At 44.9% G+C, this 17,789-nt stretch overlaps 1 protein-coding gene across 1 annotated transcript in view; it reads right to left on the minus strand.

The window, feature by feature from the left end:
- Positions 1-1,381: 1,381 nt before the first annotated feature.
- The window catches only part of LOC124717074 (speckle-type POZ protein-like), a 39,979-nt gene continuing 23,571 nt past the window's right edge, over positions 1,382-17,789 (minus strand). The window contains exon 3 of the mRNA XM_047243759.1: positions 1,382-2,930. Coding sequence (XP_047099715.1) covers positions 1,903-2,930 — 1,028 coding nt within the window. The 3' untranslated portion in view covers positions 1,382-1,902. The remainder of the gene's footprint in view (positions 2,931-17,789) is intronic.

Below are 17,789 nucleotides of genomic sequence, written 5' to 3' on the forward strand. Positions count from 1 at the left end.
ACAGTGAAATCTGGAACTGACAGTGAGTGCTCTAATGAAGCAACAAAAGGTTTCTTAATAATCTTCCAAAATCAATTATGGAAGTATTGGAATTAAATTTATTTAAAAATTGTCTAAAAGTGTATCTTGCAGGGAAATATATATACAGTATGAGTGACTATTAAAATGTTAGATTAAATATTAGCTGTCGTATTGTAACAGGAAGTATTTACTAACCTCATATGCACTCATAAAATGTAATCCTGTTTTCTTTATTAAACATTTAATGTTTGTAAAAAATTGTTTGACACACTTTATACTCTCAGCTGAAAATTATCAGCTCAAGTCCATGGCCAACGAATAAATAAATAACCTAACATTTAATTTTATTCAAATAAAGGTTTTTGTTAAAAGAATTATTATGGAGTTTTCCCACTGAAAATGGAGAACATAGTCTCAGCCAAGCTAGGGTCTGCTCTCTCGTGTGTAAAACGTATGGTCGTTACTAAAATGGGTGATAAAAATGTACAAACACAACAAATATTGCACACCAATGATCATCTTGCCTGGAGGATGAATGGGCAGCAACTGACTTCACTGTCTCAGGGACTGGAAGCAGCTGTGGGGTTGCCTTGTGATACACACTATGTGTGGATTTTCCGTCACCACTAGCAAGAAGAGAAAAGGTTTCCTAGCTCAGCGCCCAACGTTCTTGCAGCAATAAATCATTTCATCTCCATAGTGAGTAGTTGTCTGTGAGCTTAGTCATTATTTTCAGCCAGTGCAGGACTTGCTAACAATGTACTGAAGATAGGAAATACATGAAGGGGGAAGTTAATAGTGAATGAAAAGAACAGTTTTAACACAAAGGTTCAGGTAGCATTTTCTTGAGGTACAGTATTTAATAGTTTCATTTTAGTATTCCTAATAACAATATAAAATTAAAATGTTCAAACTAAGTATTTCACTTTTATTAATGTACATTTTGGCAAAGCTTACAAAGTTAACAAAATTCTAAATTGTAAATATGTTATCTGAAGATTACCTATCATCATTCGTAACACGAGATGAATTTTTTTTTTTTTTTTTTTATGTATGCATGCATTTGAATATCTGTGACAAAATTTTTACAGCATCCTAACTTGAAGGTGACAGAACTTGCTAACAATGTACTGAAGATAGGAAATACATGAAGGGGGAAGTTAATAGTGAATGAAAAGAACAGTTTTAACACAAAGGTTCAGGTAGCATTTTCTTGAGGTACAGTATTTAATAGTTTCATTTTAGTATTCCTAATAACAATATAAAATTAAAATGTTCAAACTAAGTATTTCACTTTTATTAATGTACATTTTGGCAAATCTTACAAAGTTAACAAAATTCTAAATTGTAAATATGTTATCTGAAGATTACCTATCATCATTCGTAACACGAGATGAATTTTTTTTTTTTTTTTAAATGTATGCATGCATTTGAATATCTGTGACAAAATTTTTACAGCATCCTAACTTGAAGGTGACAGAAGTTCTAATACAGAATTGTGCAACACAGATGTAAAGTTCAGTTGTGTGGTCAAAAGTAACATCTTTTAACTCGCATTAAGTAACCTAATGTCAATGCGATAATCTAGAAAAAGTATTTTTTAAGAAAACAAGAAATAATTAATTCTACTTGCAGCACATAAAACTGAAAAAGAAACCTGGACAAAATCGAATCAGATCAGCCTGCTATGAGGTTTCAAGTCGCTTGACGATACAAAATTTAAGTAAAAATATGTTGTGCTTCACATTCTCAAGTACCTTTTAAAACATTACAATATACCCATTATTTAGTCATAACAAACAGTTAGGAATTGTTAAATTGATTTAACAATTAGGAACAGTATTGAAAGCATTTCAAAGAGAACAGTTACTTCTCACTGACTCATCCCATAAGCTCACTGATACGTTGTACGGCTTCGGGATGTGTGGCTACAGTCTCGGCCCATCCAGGTGTGCGCATCACCTCGCACAGATTGTGTCTGATGAAAATGATAGCACGGTCCCACAGAAGGTCGCAGGAGAAAACTGAGGCATTGGCTGCAGTTGCTGCGGCATTGTCCACATTCAGACAGCTGGCGATGTGGGTCTCACACTGACGCTTCAGCTGGTGCAGCTGGTACTTATCAGCGGCTATCAAGAGCTCAAACGGCATGTCCTTGAGAGCCGGTGCTACACCTGTGTACATGTACAGCATAATCTGCTTCAGTATTTCCGGCTTCACGTCCCTGACCTCCACACGACCCTCCTTTGCTTCCTTTGTGTGGGGCTGCAGCATGGCAGCAAAGTAAGGACTCCGAACGGCCAGTAGTGCCCTATGTGCCTTTAAAACTGTATTTCCTGCATGTAGCTCAAAGTCTGCGAGGACTTCGTCGCGCATCATCTCATCCACAGCCTTCACTATACCGCCGTGTGGTTCTTCTGTGTCTGGCACAGGCAGTTCATCCTGGATAACGCACTGTAAGCAGATTTCGCACTGGAGTACTATCTCATTTTCATTGTAATTCTGTTCGACATTGTCTGCTTTCCTAATGACTTGCATTTCTGTTTTTTCGCCTTCCTTCAGGTGATACCATTTGCACTGAAGTACTTCACGTATCACACCAGTCGGAAGAATTTCGTCAGTCTTCAACTTTGCTCTCAATATCTTGTTGGTTTCACTCTTTTTTAGTAAAAAACACAAAAGCAGTTCGTTGGCTTTCTTCGTAAGGATCATGCACCATTTACTGCCATTCTGATGGGTTAACGGAGCAGACTCGATACATGTTGTTCCTTCACACAACGTCTTCAAACCCGTCACAGTCCAAGTATGGACAGATGAGAAGTCCTCAAATCTTGTACCACTTGAGTACTTTAGAACAGTTGGTGTTTGTGCTGCTACTTCTGCAAATGCACTTGTCACTGTACCTGACCCTGAAAAAAAAAAAAAGCATCATCATCAAACGAAGTTGGATAATATAACATCTCCACAGTCACACAAAAAAATAACAAAACTTGAATATGTTCCAATTATGGTGTACATATTGAGTTACTGGCCTAATGCTATAAAAATACGCTGATTGAAAAAAATATTTGTTACACACTTTAAAAAGCACAATGGCAGATTTTGAGCACTGTACTTGTGGTCATGTGACCCTCCGCTGCCAAGGTAAGTCATGGCAGTCCAGCTGTACGAACTCAACACAGTAACATAGATCAACATGGAGACATATCAGACTGGAAGAAAGGATATACCATGTTTGGACATGTACGTGGCTATATCTTGAATGAACTTGCCCCTTGCCCGATTTGTTTGTATGTCAATGTGGATTCTACAACATTTCTACAATGAATGGTGTACGACACGCAGACAAGTAACACTTGGGAGCAACAGTGGTATCGAAAAGATCCCGAATGACAGGAACTGGAGACAAGTGTCATGCATTGTCAATGGCAATTTGTTTCACACCAATATGAATTGCTGCGTCCATCTCAACCAGGTTTGAAGGAACAGTGCGAAGACAACTCCAGGCAACTGATATTTGCAGTCGGGTATATCACAAAGGGACACAGCTGACATGGGCAAATAGAGCTGTCTGTGTTCTATTAACCAAACAACACAGAAACTGCACAGCAGCTGATGGAAGGTGTGTAATATGATCCTACAAGTCACAATTTCTCTTCTTCTCAAATGAGACAAGGTTTGCTGTGCTGAGGCGTGTAACTATTATTGTTAGGAGTATGTTGTTTAGGCCATATGTGGTTCTGTGATGTTTTGTGATGGTTTTTCCTACTATGATTTGGCTCACTCATTTGCAAACATGGACTAGGGTCTTTATTTCAACAGTCTCTGTGATCACGTAACGCCCTTTCTTCTGTATCATCATGTTGAGAAAGCTTTTTTTCCAAGATGACTCCAGCCACCTGCTTTCTTGGTGGAACCACATCCCCAATGAGTTGTCAAGCAGTTTAAGTTTAGGCTTTTTCAATGTTTCGTAATTCTTAAGAGCATTTTCATCATCTACTGTCGTAGTACACAATTCAGTGTCTTTCTGATTTCTCCTCAAATCTTTTATCATCATAGTGCCTATATTGAGTTCCTTGACAATTTTTTGCACTGATTCCGCGGGTCCAGTCTTCGTAGCACTCCTAATTTTTAATTTAGTGAAGGAGTAATGTGTTTACATTTCACTTCTGACATGACGAAAAAACACAGCCAATTGTAAGGTACACAAATTGTAAAAAAATTACATACAGTACCGTAACAACCATTGGGAAAAAAAAGGTCATACAACCACTGAGCAGCAAGCATTAAAAACTTCACAGTGCAGAACTGTACAAGAAAAAACAGACAATCACAGAAATGATATGGGAGACGACAGAGCACCAAAACAGACTACCTGTAAACAACAATGGCACAATGGCTAGTCACCACCACTAGTCAGGGCAAGTTTGGCTCTAGCACAATCAGATCAACTGGAGTGGTGGACCAGCCAAGGACAGACGATTGGGTTCTCCTGTAGACGTAAACTATCTCGGGAAAACCTACTAACAAAACTTCAAGAACCATCTTTACATGGTGATTCTACGAATGTACTCAACCCCCTACGTACTGCTTGCACAGGGATCGTGAGGCCAAGATTACAATAATTATACGGCACACAATGAGGCATTAAAACAATCATTCTTCCTGTGCTCCATATGTGAATGGAATGGAAACAAACCCTAATAATGTATTTTCTGCCGCACACTTCACAGTGATTTGCAGAGTGTAGATGTAGATGTTGATTGGGGGGGGGGATATGAGAGGATTGCTCCAACAACACCTCAGGCAGTCAATGAGGCCAAAAAGCCCTACCTCACAGGGATGTATAGAATCCATCTTCACAGGCAAAGTGTAACACCAGGTCAGCCCCTTTGGCATAGTCTGCTAGCACCAGACGTATCATGTCAGCAAGATTATGATGCCACCTCGAAGCGCCAAATCAGCCTGTTCATGAGCACATGGACCACCGTCAGGTCAGCTCTGCATCAACAGAGAGGAGGAACCTCACATCTGCGAATGTGGCCATGTATCAGCCAAGGGTACCTAATGTGGAGCCAACAGAGTGTGCATGTGTGTATCCAAAGCCTGTTCATTCATCAAATGTGGAGCAATCGACAAATACCACTTCTGAGCCCAGATACACCTCAAGGACAGCCAGAGCAGGTTGCGAAAAATTGTGGTGTCAACAGAACCTTTTGAACCAAAGCAGATTTCGAGACAAATCTGAGTTCAGAGCACAAGCCATGGAAGCAAATACAATGTCTCCCTGACCAGAGGTGACAACTGAGGAAGCTGCAGTTCTGAACAGACACTGGAGGCATGATGGAATTGTAAATCTAGTTCTGGGTCGCTGTTGTGGGAGGTGCAGGACATGGTAGTTGGGATGTTCAGGGAAGCAACAAACACAAATCATAATTCAGAAGCTGTTGTTGGCACCTGATAGATAATGGAGGAACTCCAGCCTCAGCTAGTAGGCTGTTCACAGGGCTGGTTTAGAAGGCTCCTGCTGCATGTTGGACACGTTTTGTAGCACTGCTAAAGGGTCGAGTGAATAGCTAGTGTTACTGAGGCAGCAAAGTGTTTTGAGGTGTCGCCAGCATTTTTGATTAAGTTGGCGAAAGTGGGGAAGCCATGTCAGCCACGAATCTGAGACCAATCCCAAAAAGCGGTGCATCTGAACTACAGGAAGTAATTGATCGTTTACATGAAGCTCTGGGTATGGGTGGGCAGTACAATGACAAAATAAGTGCATCCACACGAGTCTTGGTGGCTGAAAACCAAAAGCCATGGGTGAGAACCCATGATTGCACCTTTCACATGGCACCCTAAGACGACGCTGAGCAACACCCATACTAGAGGAGCAATAATAAAAATAAAAATCATCGGCATATAAAGAGGGCGATATCTAAACACCCCCCCCCTCCCCCCCATTACCGCTAGTCCATAATGGTCACCAGAAAGAGGGCAATGCTCAGCAGAGTCCTGCCGGAACCTGTACTCCTGGATATGGGGGGTACTGAGTGAAGCACCCACTTGAACCCAGAAGGTACGGTGCGGCATGAAATTCTTGACAAAAATTGGGAGTCAAACCCAGAGACCCCACTCATGCAAGGATGTGGTGATGCCATGTGGTGTCATAAGCCTTCTGTAGATCAAGAAAGACAGTGATGAGGTGCTAACAACAAGCGAAGGCCATACATATGGTGGACTCCAGATGAACCAAATTATCAGCAGTGGAGAACCCTTTGCAAAACTGCGCTGAGATGCAGCTGAAAGGCCACCAAGACTCAAGGAGCCAACACAGCCGCTTCCTCACCATGCATTCGAACAACTTGGAGAGTGTTGGTAAGGCTGATTGGGCAGCAAATGTCCTCTCTGGGGGTTCTGGTTTCAGTACTGGAACTATCACACCTTCTCGCCACTGAGATGGAAACTCACGCTCCTTCCAGATCCAGTTAAAGAGGGCAAGGATGTGACACTGACAATTGCTGAGAGATGCTGCAGCATTTGGTTGTGGATGTAGTCTGGCCCTGGGGCCATATAAGGGCAAGGAGTTAAGGCACTGTAGGGCTTCCGTCCACTTAATGGAGCACTATATGGCTCCAGGTGCCGGGTAGTAAAAGATAAGTGCATTCGCTCCACCTGCTGTTTTATCAGCTGAAAGGTGAGGTGGTAGTTCTTAGATGCAGATGCACCATCAAAGTACTCAGCAAAATGTTCAGCGACAGCGTCTGGATCAGTATAAATGGCATCATCTACGGAAATACACGGTACATCTGCAGATGCGTCCGATCTTTGCTCATACCTGTGATGGAGAGTTACGTTATCCAGTGGTGGAAATTTACTGTTCCCAGGATTCTTGCTTTTTTTTCCATTTTATGTGGTAGCAGATTTGGGCATGAAGCTGTTTAAAAGTGATGAGGTGTTCCAATAAAAAGCGCCACCTATGGTGTTTGAGAGCCTGCCTAAGATCTCTAAGGACTGTAGCAACCTCTCAGGTCCATCAGGGTACCATCTTCCAAAGGGGTAAACACGAAGAATAGGGGGCGACATAGTTGGCTGCCAAAAGAATTGCTGCCATTGTATGCTGAACAGCCACATCGATAATGCCTTGCGATGGGGAACTAAGGACAACAGCAGAGGTGAATCCATACTAACAGCATTATGGAGAACCCATCTGGGTAGGCATCAGGGGAGCAATGCTGAGGGAGGAACAGGAAGATCAGGAACTGGTCACTGCCACACAGGTCATTGCGGACCCTCCAGTGGATAGATGGTAGAAGACCAGGGCTGCAAAAGGAGAGATCAATGGCTGAATAAGTTCCGTGGGCTACACTCAAGTGTGTGGATGCACCAGAGTTCAAAGGTCGAGCCGTGCCAGTGAAATTTTTTGTCTATACCTCAGCCAGTGATCGCTGCTCCACCCCGAGGCACAAGGTCACTCACTATATAGAGTGTGCAGCACATAACACACAAACTTCATCTGATTCCCTCTCATAGCCAGTACGTTTCTTAAAATAACCTCAGTAGCCAAAGGATTTCCACCTTGTGCACTGAAAGAGTACATGCTGAGTCCAGTGGCATGGGGACCACCAGAGTTTCCTTCGCCTCAGAGCATTTCTTTTCGTCCATTTTCTCCTTACAAGAGAAGGCTTCCCTTAATTGGTTTAAAGAGCAGAGGAAGAACAAGAAGTTCGACCGCCAGCATCCTGTGGTTCCTTCAGCCACTTGCTAGTGGCTGGCTGTGGACCAGCAGGAACCATGGAAGGGAGGGTCCTGATGGACGTCTTCTTAGCTAAAGAATCTGGAGAAAGATGAGGTGCCTCCAGCTGTGGGATGGGGACCAGTGTCCTCAGCAGGTGGGGACCCAATGCTCCCGAAGTGGCTGCAATGAGAGCACCAGGTCTCCCAACCACCTGGCAAGTGGGGGAAGGAGGGGGGGGGGGGAGGCGCAGCTCTGAGGGTCCACTGTAAAAGGTGCAACAGAGGAAGGCACAGTCGACAGCGAAGGCGACGACATTGTGGCTGTAGTGTAGGATTGTGTCATTTGTATTGGATTAAGATGCTCATACTCTTTTCTGGTCTCTTGATATGTGAGCCTGCCCAGACTTTTATACTCCTGGATTTTCTTCTCACACTTAAATATGGAGCAGTCTGGTGAGCAGGGGAGTGGAGCTCGCCGCAGTTTACACAGATGGGAGAGTGGCACAAAGAACATTCATATGCAGTGGATGTCCACAATCCCTGCAGACTGGGGTAGCAGTGCAAAAGGAAGACATTGTCCAAACTTCATACACCTTAAGCATCTCATAGGAGGAACATTAGGTTTCATGTCACACTGGTAGACCATCACCTTGACCTTCTCAAGCAATGTATCACCCTCTAAAGCCAAGTTGAAGGCTCCAGTAGCAACTCTGTTTTCCCTTGGTCCCCTATGGACACGACAGACGAAGTGCACATCCCAATGACATTTTCATCAGGAGGGACCCAATCTTTATCTTAGAGATGGCTGCAACCCTCCCGTATTTGTCTTCACTGTGCCCCACAATATATAAAGGCTTTGTGGCCAAAAAGGTGTCCCTTTCAGTCCTGGTACAAACCAGGTATTGAGGGGGAGGGAAGGGGGGGGGGGATTTTGCTCCTTGCTATCTAGTCCTTCATTCCTCCCAAGGCTTGGCCAGGGAAGGGAATGTACTGTGATTGTACTTTGTTGCATCATATTAGGCCTTTCCATCCAAAGAGACTGCTGGGACTGTGTGACCACCAGTAGGTGAGAGCCTATGTCGTTTCATGTGTGAACTATCTGCCATAATGCCACCGACTGCCAGTAATCCGTTGCCAGAAGTCCCCGTGCCCCATTCACGATAGGCACATATTCCATGACATACATGAGGAGTGTGCAGTGCAGGCACCAACAGTGTGATCCCGGCATGATCAGAGGGCTACCACAGTGCAGGTTCTTGACAACCCTCATGCAACGGGATGGCTGCTGCATTGGGTTTTGCGCATACTATTACAATAGGAAGGAAAGGTGCCAGGGTGGAAGGGCACAGAGGTGGAGCATATACACACACAGGACAACATGCACTTCTGGAAAATTTGGAAAAGATGACAGGTCAAACGCAATAACAGGGACTATATAATTGTTAATGGTAGGTGCAGATAGCACCAGAAGTGAAGCCTGAAATCCTAACCAAAATCATGAACTAAGTCTAGGCAGGCTCGGCGCCAAAAGGACCATCCAATGGAAATTCAGGGAAGGTAAGAGATAGCACAGAAAGAGGAAGTAGCGCTACAAAGGCTGGAGCCCTGCGATAGCCTCATATGTACTCGCCAACCATGGTAAGCCCCTTGGAGAGAGGGGGAGAAGGGGGGAGAGGGGGGAGAGAAGGGGGGAGTGGGGGGAGAGAAGGGGCGAGTGGGGGGAAAAGGGGGCGAGTGGGGGGAGAAGGGGGCGAGTGGGGGGAGAAGGGGGCGAGTGGGGGGAGAAGGGGGCGAGTGGGGGGAGAAGGGGGCGAGTGGGGGGAGAAGGGGGCGAGTGGGGGGAGAAGGGGGCGAGTGGGGGGAGAAGGGGGCGAGTGGGGGGAGAAGGGGGCGAGTGGGGGGAGAAGGGGGCGAGTGGGGGGAGAAGGGGGCGAGTGGGGGGAGAAGGGGGCGAGTGGGGGGAGAAGGGGGCGAGTGGGAGAGAAGTGGGGGGGAGAGGAGAAGTGGGGGGGAGAGGAGAAGTGGGGGGGAGAGGAGAAGTGGGGGGGAGAGTAGAAGTGGGGGGGAGGGGAGAAGTGGGGGGGAGGGGAGAAGGAGGGGGGAAGAGAGAGAAGGAGGGGGGGAGAGTAGGAGGGGGGGAGAGAGAGAGTAGGAGGGGCGGAGAGAGAGAGTAGGAGGGGCGGAGAGAGAGTAGGAGGGGCGGAGAGAGAGTAGGAGGGGCGGAGAGAGAGTAGGAGGGGCGGAGAGAGAGTAGGAGGGGCGGAGAGAGAGTAGGAGGGGCGGAGAGAGAGTAGGAGGGGCGGAGAGAGAGTAGGAGGGGCGGAGAGAGAGTAGGAGGGGCGGAGAGAGAGTAGGAGGGGCGGAGAGAGAGTAGGAGGGGCGGAGAGAGAGTAGGAGGGGCGGAGAGAGAGTAGGAGGGGCGGAGAGAGAGTAGGAGGGGGGGGAGAGAGAGTAGGAGGGGGGGAGAGAGAGTAGGAGGGGGGGAGAGAGAGTAGGAGGGGGGGAGAGAGAGTAGGAGGGGGGGAGAGAGAGTAGGATGGGGGAGAGAGAGTAGGAGGGGGGGAGAGAGTAAGAGTAGGGGGGGAGAGAGTAAGAGTAGGGGGGGAGAGAGTAAGAGAAGGGGGGGGAGAGAGTAAGAGAAGGGGGGGGGAGAGAGTAGAAGGGGGGGAGAGAGTAGGAGGGGGGGAGAGAGTAGGAGGGGGGGAGAGAGAGTAGGAGGGGGGGAGAGAGAGTAGGAGGGGGGGAGAGAGAGTAGGAGGGGGGGAGAGAGAGTAGGAGGGGGGGAGAGAGAGTAGGAGGGGGGAGAGAGAGTAGGAGGGGGGAGAGAGAGTAGGAGGGGGGGAGAGAGAGTAGGAGGGGGGGAGAGAGAGAGTAGGAGGGGGGGAGAGAGAGAGTAGGAGGGGGGGAGAGAGAGAGTAGGAGGGGGGGAGAGAGAGTAGGAGGGGGGGAGAGAGAGTAGGAGGGGGGGGGAGAGAGAGTAGGAGGGGGGGGAGAGAGAGTAGGAGGGGGGGGAGAGAGAGTAGGAGGGGGGAGAGAGAGAGTAGGAGGGGGGGAGAGAGAGAGTAGGAGGGGGGGAGAGAGAGAGTAGGAGGGGGGGAGAGAGAGAGTAGGAGGGGGGGAGAGAGAGAGTAGGAGGGGGGGGGGAGAGAGAGTAGGAGGGGGGGAGAGAGAGAGTAGGAGGGGGGGAGAGAGAGAGTAGGAGGGGGGGAGAGAGAGTAGGAGGGGGGGAGAGAGAGTAGGAGGGGGGGAGAGAGAGTAGGAGGGGGGGAGAGAGAGTAGGAGGGGGGGAGAGAGAGTAGGAGGGGGGGAGAGAGAGTAGGAGGGGGGGAGAGAGAGTAGGAGGGGGGGAGAGAGAGTAGGAGGGGGGGAGAGAGAGTAGGAGGGGGGGAGAGAGAGTAGGAGGGGGGGAGAGAGAGTAGGAGGGGGGGAGAGAGAGTAGGAGGGGGGGAGAGAGAGTAGGAGGGGGGGAGAGAGAGTAGGAGGGGGGGAGAGAGAGTAGGAGGGGGGGAGAGAGAGTAGGAGGGGGGGAGAGAGAGTAGGAGGGGGGGAGAGAGAGTAGGAGGGGGGGAGAGAGAGTAGGAGGGGGGAGAGAGAGTAGGAGGGGGGAGAGAGAGTAGGAGGGGGGAGAGAGAGTAGGAGGGGGGGAGAGAGAGTAGGAGGGGGGGAGAGAGAGTAGGAGGGGGGAGAGAGAGTAGGAGGGGGGAGAGAGAGTAGGAGGGGGGAGAGAGAGTAGGAGGGGGGAGAGAGAGTAGGAGGGGGGAGAGAGAGTAGGAGGGGGGAGAGAGAGTAGGAGGGGGGGAGAGAGAGTAGGAGGGGGGGGAGAGAGTAGGAGGGGGGGGAGAGAGTAGGAGGGGGGGAGAGAGTAGGAGGGTGGGGGGAGAGAGTAGGAGGGGGGGAGAGAGTAGGAGGGGGGGAGAGAGTAGGAGGGGGGGAGAGAGTAGGAGGGGGGAGAGAGTAGGAGGGGGGAGAGAGTAGGAGGGGGGGAGAGAGTAGGAGGGGGGAGAGAGTAGGAGGGGGGAGAGAGTAGGAGGGGGGAGAGAGTAGGAGGGGGGGAGAGAGTATGAGGGGGGGAGAGAGTATGAGGGGGGGAGAGAGTAGGAGGGGGGGAGAGAGTATGAGGGGGGGAGAGAGTAGGAGGGGGGGAGAGAGTAGGAGGGGGGAGAGAGTAGGAGGGGGAGAGAGTAGGAGGGGGGAGAGAGTAGGAGGGGGGGAGAGAGTAGTAGGGGGGGAGAGAGTAGTAGGGGGGGAGAGAGTAGTAGGGGGGAAAGAGTAGGAGGGGTAGAGAAGGGGGGAGAGAGTAGGAGGGGGGAGAGAAGGGGGGAGAGAAGGGGGGGAGAGAATCCCGAAATTGTTTGTGTAAGCTATTTTTACCTCGAATTCTATGCTGCAAAATGCTCAAATGTACATATTTATTTACCATGACGAGTAATTCAAATATGTTATTGTTGCCGTTTGGACCACTAGTGATCTAACACTTTCCTGCACGTTTTCAACTGATCATGTCACCCTGACTCCTGATTGTTGTGCCGTACACTTTTAGCACCAAAAGTTACACAAAACTGGTCACATATTGTTGTACATTAAAATACACACACCACCATTTGTTAGTGTTAGCAGCTAAGAATAGCTGCTTTAGGTGTGTAGTAAAATAATGTATACGGTTATGAAATGATTGTTTATCTTCTACAATAATTGTAGCTGACCACTAGTTGTAATACCATTTCATTGCATGTTTAGCTAGAAATGGATCCCTCTATTTGTGGGCTGTCAATAATAAGGAAACACAGATGTAGTACACCATTAGATGACAAGGGCCTATGCTACTATCTGAACGGCTACCTAAAAAAAAAAAGTCACTCTGGTGATCACAACATCTCTCCTGCATCAGATGACGATCCAGCTTACAGTCCCCGAGATTCAAGATCCTCTTTGGATTTAAATGTAGAAGACAATGACTCCTGTTCTAATGATAATTATGAGACCATGATAATGGTAATGGCACTGATGAAAATGATATCTCAATTGAGAAACCAACTGGACAAAATATAACACGAGTAATTTTTAATCGGGATTCAGAAATTAATATTTCCACCAATTTTGGTATCCCTTCTGATGTTTATAAAATGTTGGTAACACAAACTACTTTGTTGGAAATAAATAAATATGCAGCACAGAAAGCATTCAAAATGCCAAGCGAGCTGACAATTTCTATACAAGCATTTCTCTAACTCATAAGTTGTTAGATAAAAATATGCTGCTCTAGCAAACAAATTGCCCAAATAGAGCAGGACCTCCCTAGGATATAGTGGAGAAGCAGCTTAAAAAGAAGGAAATATGTGGAGCAGAGGACAATATGGAGTCAAAATTTTTAATTGGGTTGATGAAAGGAGAGTTCTAATGATTTCAAGTCTTCCAGGACAGTGATGTTTTAGAGGACAAAAGGAAAAATAACAGAAAAGGAGAAGTTATAATTAAACCAAATGTTGTGCTGGAGTACAACAAGATTTCAGTGACCAGATGTCTTGAGAAAGGGGGTGAAAAGTTGGGAGAAAAGTTGCAATGGATCTTTAATTAGAGACCTCTATAGTAAATGCTAGGATTCTGCATCGTAAAAAGAGCACTTCGAGGAGGAGGAGGAGGAGGTCATTTCGAAATTTCTAACAGTCCATTCCCTTGCAAGTATATGGATGTGCCATTCCTCCATCAACAAAGAAAGCACATACTTTGGGAAAAAATGAGGGACCTGCAAGCAAATTTTGGCGACACTGCACATTCTGCTACAAATGGATTTTCGCTCAAGAAGGCAAGAAAGCAGCATACAACAAACCCAAGAAAGTCACAACCTTCTGCAATGACTGTCTAGGCCAACCTAAAATGTGCATCAGTTATTTCAATGAAAACTACATTCAGGAATGACTTTTTAAGATTTTGGTGTTTAAATGGTGCAAAGGTTAGGTTGATAAGTATTTTTTGTATAACTTGTTTGTGTGTTTTGCAAATGAATTAGTAAGATAAAATGTCCTTCAAAAATAAAAGCAGCAAGAGACAATAAAACCAAGAATGACTTTTTAAAATTTCAACTATTAAAGAGTGCAAAGTTTATGTGAAAATTATTTTATTTTTATTGTTTCCTGTAAGGTATGTGTTTGCCAAATAGAGTAGTACAGAAAAAAAAAGCATAGTTTTGGGGTCATTTCACAATCTAGCTGGCCACTACTGAAGCAGTTTATGCAGCGATATGTTCCCTTTGCTACTGACAGCCTACCAGATACATACATGATGAAGTGACGTAACACACTCACAGCATTCAAGACACCGGTAACCTGAGCCGCATTTCAGCAAAGTTTTCATCAAGCCACCAGGACGTGATACGCAGTACAGAAATTTCCACAGTGAACATTTTAGGAGGGGATACTTCAGCCAGAAATTCTTAGTAGAATCTGATATGAATTCCACTGGGGCTTGGCCCTTTGTTCAGTTTTAATGACTGGAGTTTGGTCGGAATGCCACTGCCATTAATATCTGTATCACTCATCCTTAGAGCTATGCAAGAATTGGCCTGGGTCTGTACTCCTGGATTTTCTATCGTAAAGGAAAAATTGAAAACAAAATTCAGCATTTCTGTTTTTGCTTTGCTAAACTCAATTTCACAGGGTGTATACATGGACAAGGAAAAAAAAAATTCCCGGATTTCCCGGTTAAAGATACACTTTCTTCCGAGTGAAAACATACTTTTTCCCTGTTAACTGACAGTATATTTTCTCTCGGAACTATATAACTTATGTCTTTTGAATGATTATGGTTTTATACATGGGCGTAGAATTTCCCGGGGCTTTAGAAAACTAAACACAGAAAAAAAAACATGTTTTGAGAAGATCTTTGATGTGCAGCAACATGTACACTGCATATTTTCGTATTACGAAAGTATAAATTCGAATTCCACCAAACACCGCATGTTACTTTCCGAAGCATTAAAATAGAGATTGCGATGCGCTTTTGTAAGCCAGTCATAGCTCATGTCACGTGATCTAGCTAGCCGATCACAACGGGTATTCAGAGCTTAGGACACGTGATGTAGTTAACCAATAGCAACATCACTTAAGTAGTGCGAACACACAAACAGAAAAAGTTAATGGCTTAAATTAATATACATATTGTAGCTACAGGAAACGCAAAGCTCTCACATATAATATTGGTCTATAAGATTAATACGCTGCAAGAGAAGCTAAGCTGTCACATACAATGTTGGTCTTTTATGCGCATATTACAATTTAAGATAAACACACAAAGGTGCCAGTAAAATTTTTAATAACGACATAAATGTCTGATCTTCTTGGCTCGAAATTCATCCAAATGGCTCGTCATCAAAGAGTTGATTTTTAAATGAGAGTCAAACACACTGTGATTTAAGAAATTCATCTTACATTATCGCACATAGTTCCGGTGTAACTGCCAGAATGGTACTTTGATGGTAACGCTTTTCAAACCACCACTCGGAAAATTTTCCCGCGACCTGTTACAAATAGGTTCATTTCTGCAGCTACTAGAGAGCGCCAGATGACAGTCACCGCGCTTGCGCAGCTACGATGTCATAGGGAGCCCATATGTTCGTACGTGTAAAACATTAAAAGATCTTACATTATGCCATAAAAGAAACAGGCATCAGAGGATACTCCAAGAGGATCGGAATTTCGTGACGCCCGATTCCCAGTGAAGTAGGCCACGACCTGATGTTAAGATTTTCAATGTGGTTTTCGGGATGTAAATTTTCTTGGAGTATTGTGTTCTCATGTTTGGTTCTTTATTATGGCATAATGCCAAACATGCTAGAAGTTGAAAATGTGCACTTGAAATGCAGCTAACAGTGTGTGGAACTAAACACTTTGTTTCCAATATATTGTCTGCCTCAGCGGAAATGATAAATAAGAGAAAATTTCTTTGGCAAACCGACAAAAATAACTTCATTGTTGCGCAAGGCAATTAATGCTTGACTGTCAGAAAGGGGGAAATAAAATAAAATCTGCAACTAACAACACATTTTAGCCTTCCATAATTATGTATTTTAATTCACTTGATAGCTCCCAGCCACAGAAATCTGTTTTGTTTTCATTTGACGTGAGAGCAGTAAACGAAGAGGAAACAGCAAAATCACTAAATGTAAACATGGGTCACATGGAGACTATCCACTTCCTCACTGTAACTCAGACTGCTCTGCACATCATCAGCCCCGGATCTACAATGTTTCCTAACCGGGACAATACCACGCCATTCCCTCACGCGTTTGAGATAGGACCTCAAAAATTTTTTTAAAAAATCGAATTTTCAAAAATGTGTTCATTTTGTAGCACACATCTTTCTGAAGAGTCTGATGCATAAAACATTTGTGTTCGAGGAAATGTAAGACATGTTATTTGGTCGTAAGTGTGCCAAAGTGCAGTGCCTCGTCTCCTCACACAGCATTCTTCTATCGCACGTCACTGTACTTCGCTCTGTGGAATTGAAACATGTATATTTTGTAATGGATGCCATCAAACCATATTCAGGACAGCGTAAATTAAAATGTCCTGTGGTGCGTCTCGTGCTTACAGTCTGTCACTTTGACATCCTGTCCCTCAGTTTTTTAAGAACTCTTCAGAAAATCTGTGCTCTTTGTTCCCTATCAGCTAACAACTTGCTGCTTTGTGTGACAAAATTAAATATAGGATACATAAACCCAGTAAAGACACGAGACAAGCAAGACAATACACATTTCTTCAATCCTTAGCTCTAGAATTTTTTTATGTGCGATCTTGGTACAGCTTTACATGGTGTGCTTTCCTTTCTGTGAAAGAATCTTACCTCATCAAAGTTCATCAAACGTTTTGTTACACGAAAAGTTGAAATGTCGCTGTCTAATACTGAAAAAGCTGTTAATACAAATAAGACCCAAGACTGCTGTGGTTTCCCGATCTGATTACATCTATTTTGTCACTGTCTGCTAGATAAAACAAAACAGGCCTTTCTAATACCGCAACAATTGTAATACACACCAAATAAACGAGACTGTTTTGGCACAAACGGTTTTTTTTTGTAACGACAGAATATAATTAACGAAGTCCAATATCAAATGCCCATTAGACCTACTACAAGCAAAAAGCTTTATGTTAGGAAATAGTTTCACACTTCATTCATGTGCTCCAGTTTCTCAAGCATTAGATCAAAAAGTAGTAGTACGAAATTTTAATACAAACTTGGAATAGTCATATTGTTCCATAATTTGTGTGATGTCCCCGTTTCTCCTCCTTCCTTGTTCTAACAAATAGTCTTGTTATCACTAATTCTGTAATTACTCCTGCCAATGTCAAAGCTTATTCGCAGGTTAACTTCACTAACTTTGCCAGAATCACCGGTTTAGTTATCCCGCGATTATTCTCCGGTTAGGTGTTGTTACATGCTCGTACAATGAGTTTTCTGCACTTCTTCCAGAATAGAACTTAAAGCGGCTGCTAGCCGGGGACTACAACTGGCCCTTATTAGTACAGCGATCTGTCCAAGAATTTTCTGTCAAAATTTCATTTTCTTGGATACACCAAAAAGGTAATACATAATCTTTCTTACCTGTTATTCATTTATTTCCACTCCTGTAGTCTGAATCTATGGATTTTGCTAGTAATTATAACAACGCTCATCATTTGCAAACCCAATCAACCACACAATCAGACAGCGGTTGGCATTCATCCGTTCGGTCTTACTCCGCTCAGCTTGTATAGCCCTTTTTGTCTGTAGGAAAGTTTGTTTCTACATGCAACAAGGATTCCCTTGACTGAGACATCATGTACACTATGCACGCATTCACAAATCAACTTACGATTCATTCAGAAATCAACTTAAAATGTGTTCAAAAACTGACAGGGATGCATTTCAAAGTCATATGAATAATCGATAGACTAATGTGTGCTGGATGCTAGTCACTTCATGAAACAAGGTGCTTTCCCTCAAGAATATGAATTTGCCACTCCCCCCTGCTGCGCATGCATGAATCTGGCAGCTTGGGCACTCCAGTA

The sequence above is a fragment of the Schistocerca piceifrons genome, chromosome 9, assembly GCF_021461385.2.
Source record: "Schistocerca piceifrons isolate TAMUIC-IGC-003096 chromosome 9, iqSchPice1.1, whole genome shotgun sequence".
Classification (NCBI taxonomy): domain Eukaryota; kingdom Metazoa; phylum Arthropoda; class Insecta; order Orthoptera; family Acrididae; genus Schistocerca; species Schistocerca piceifrons.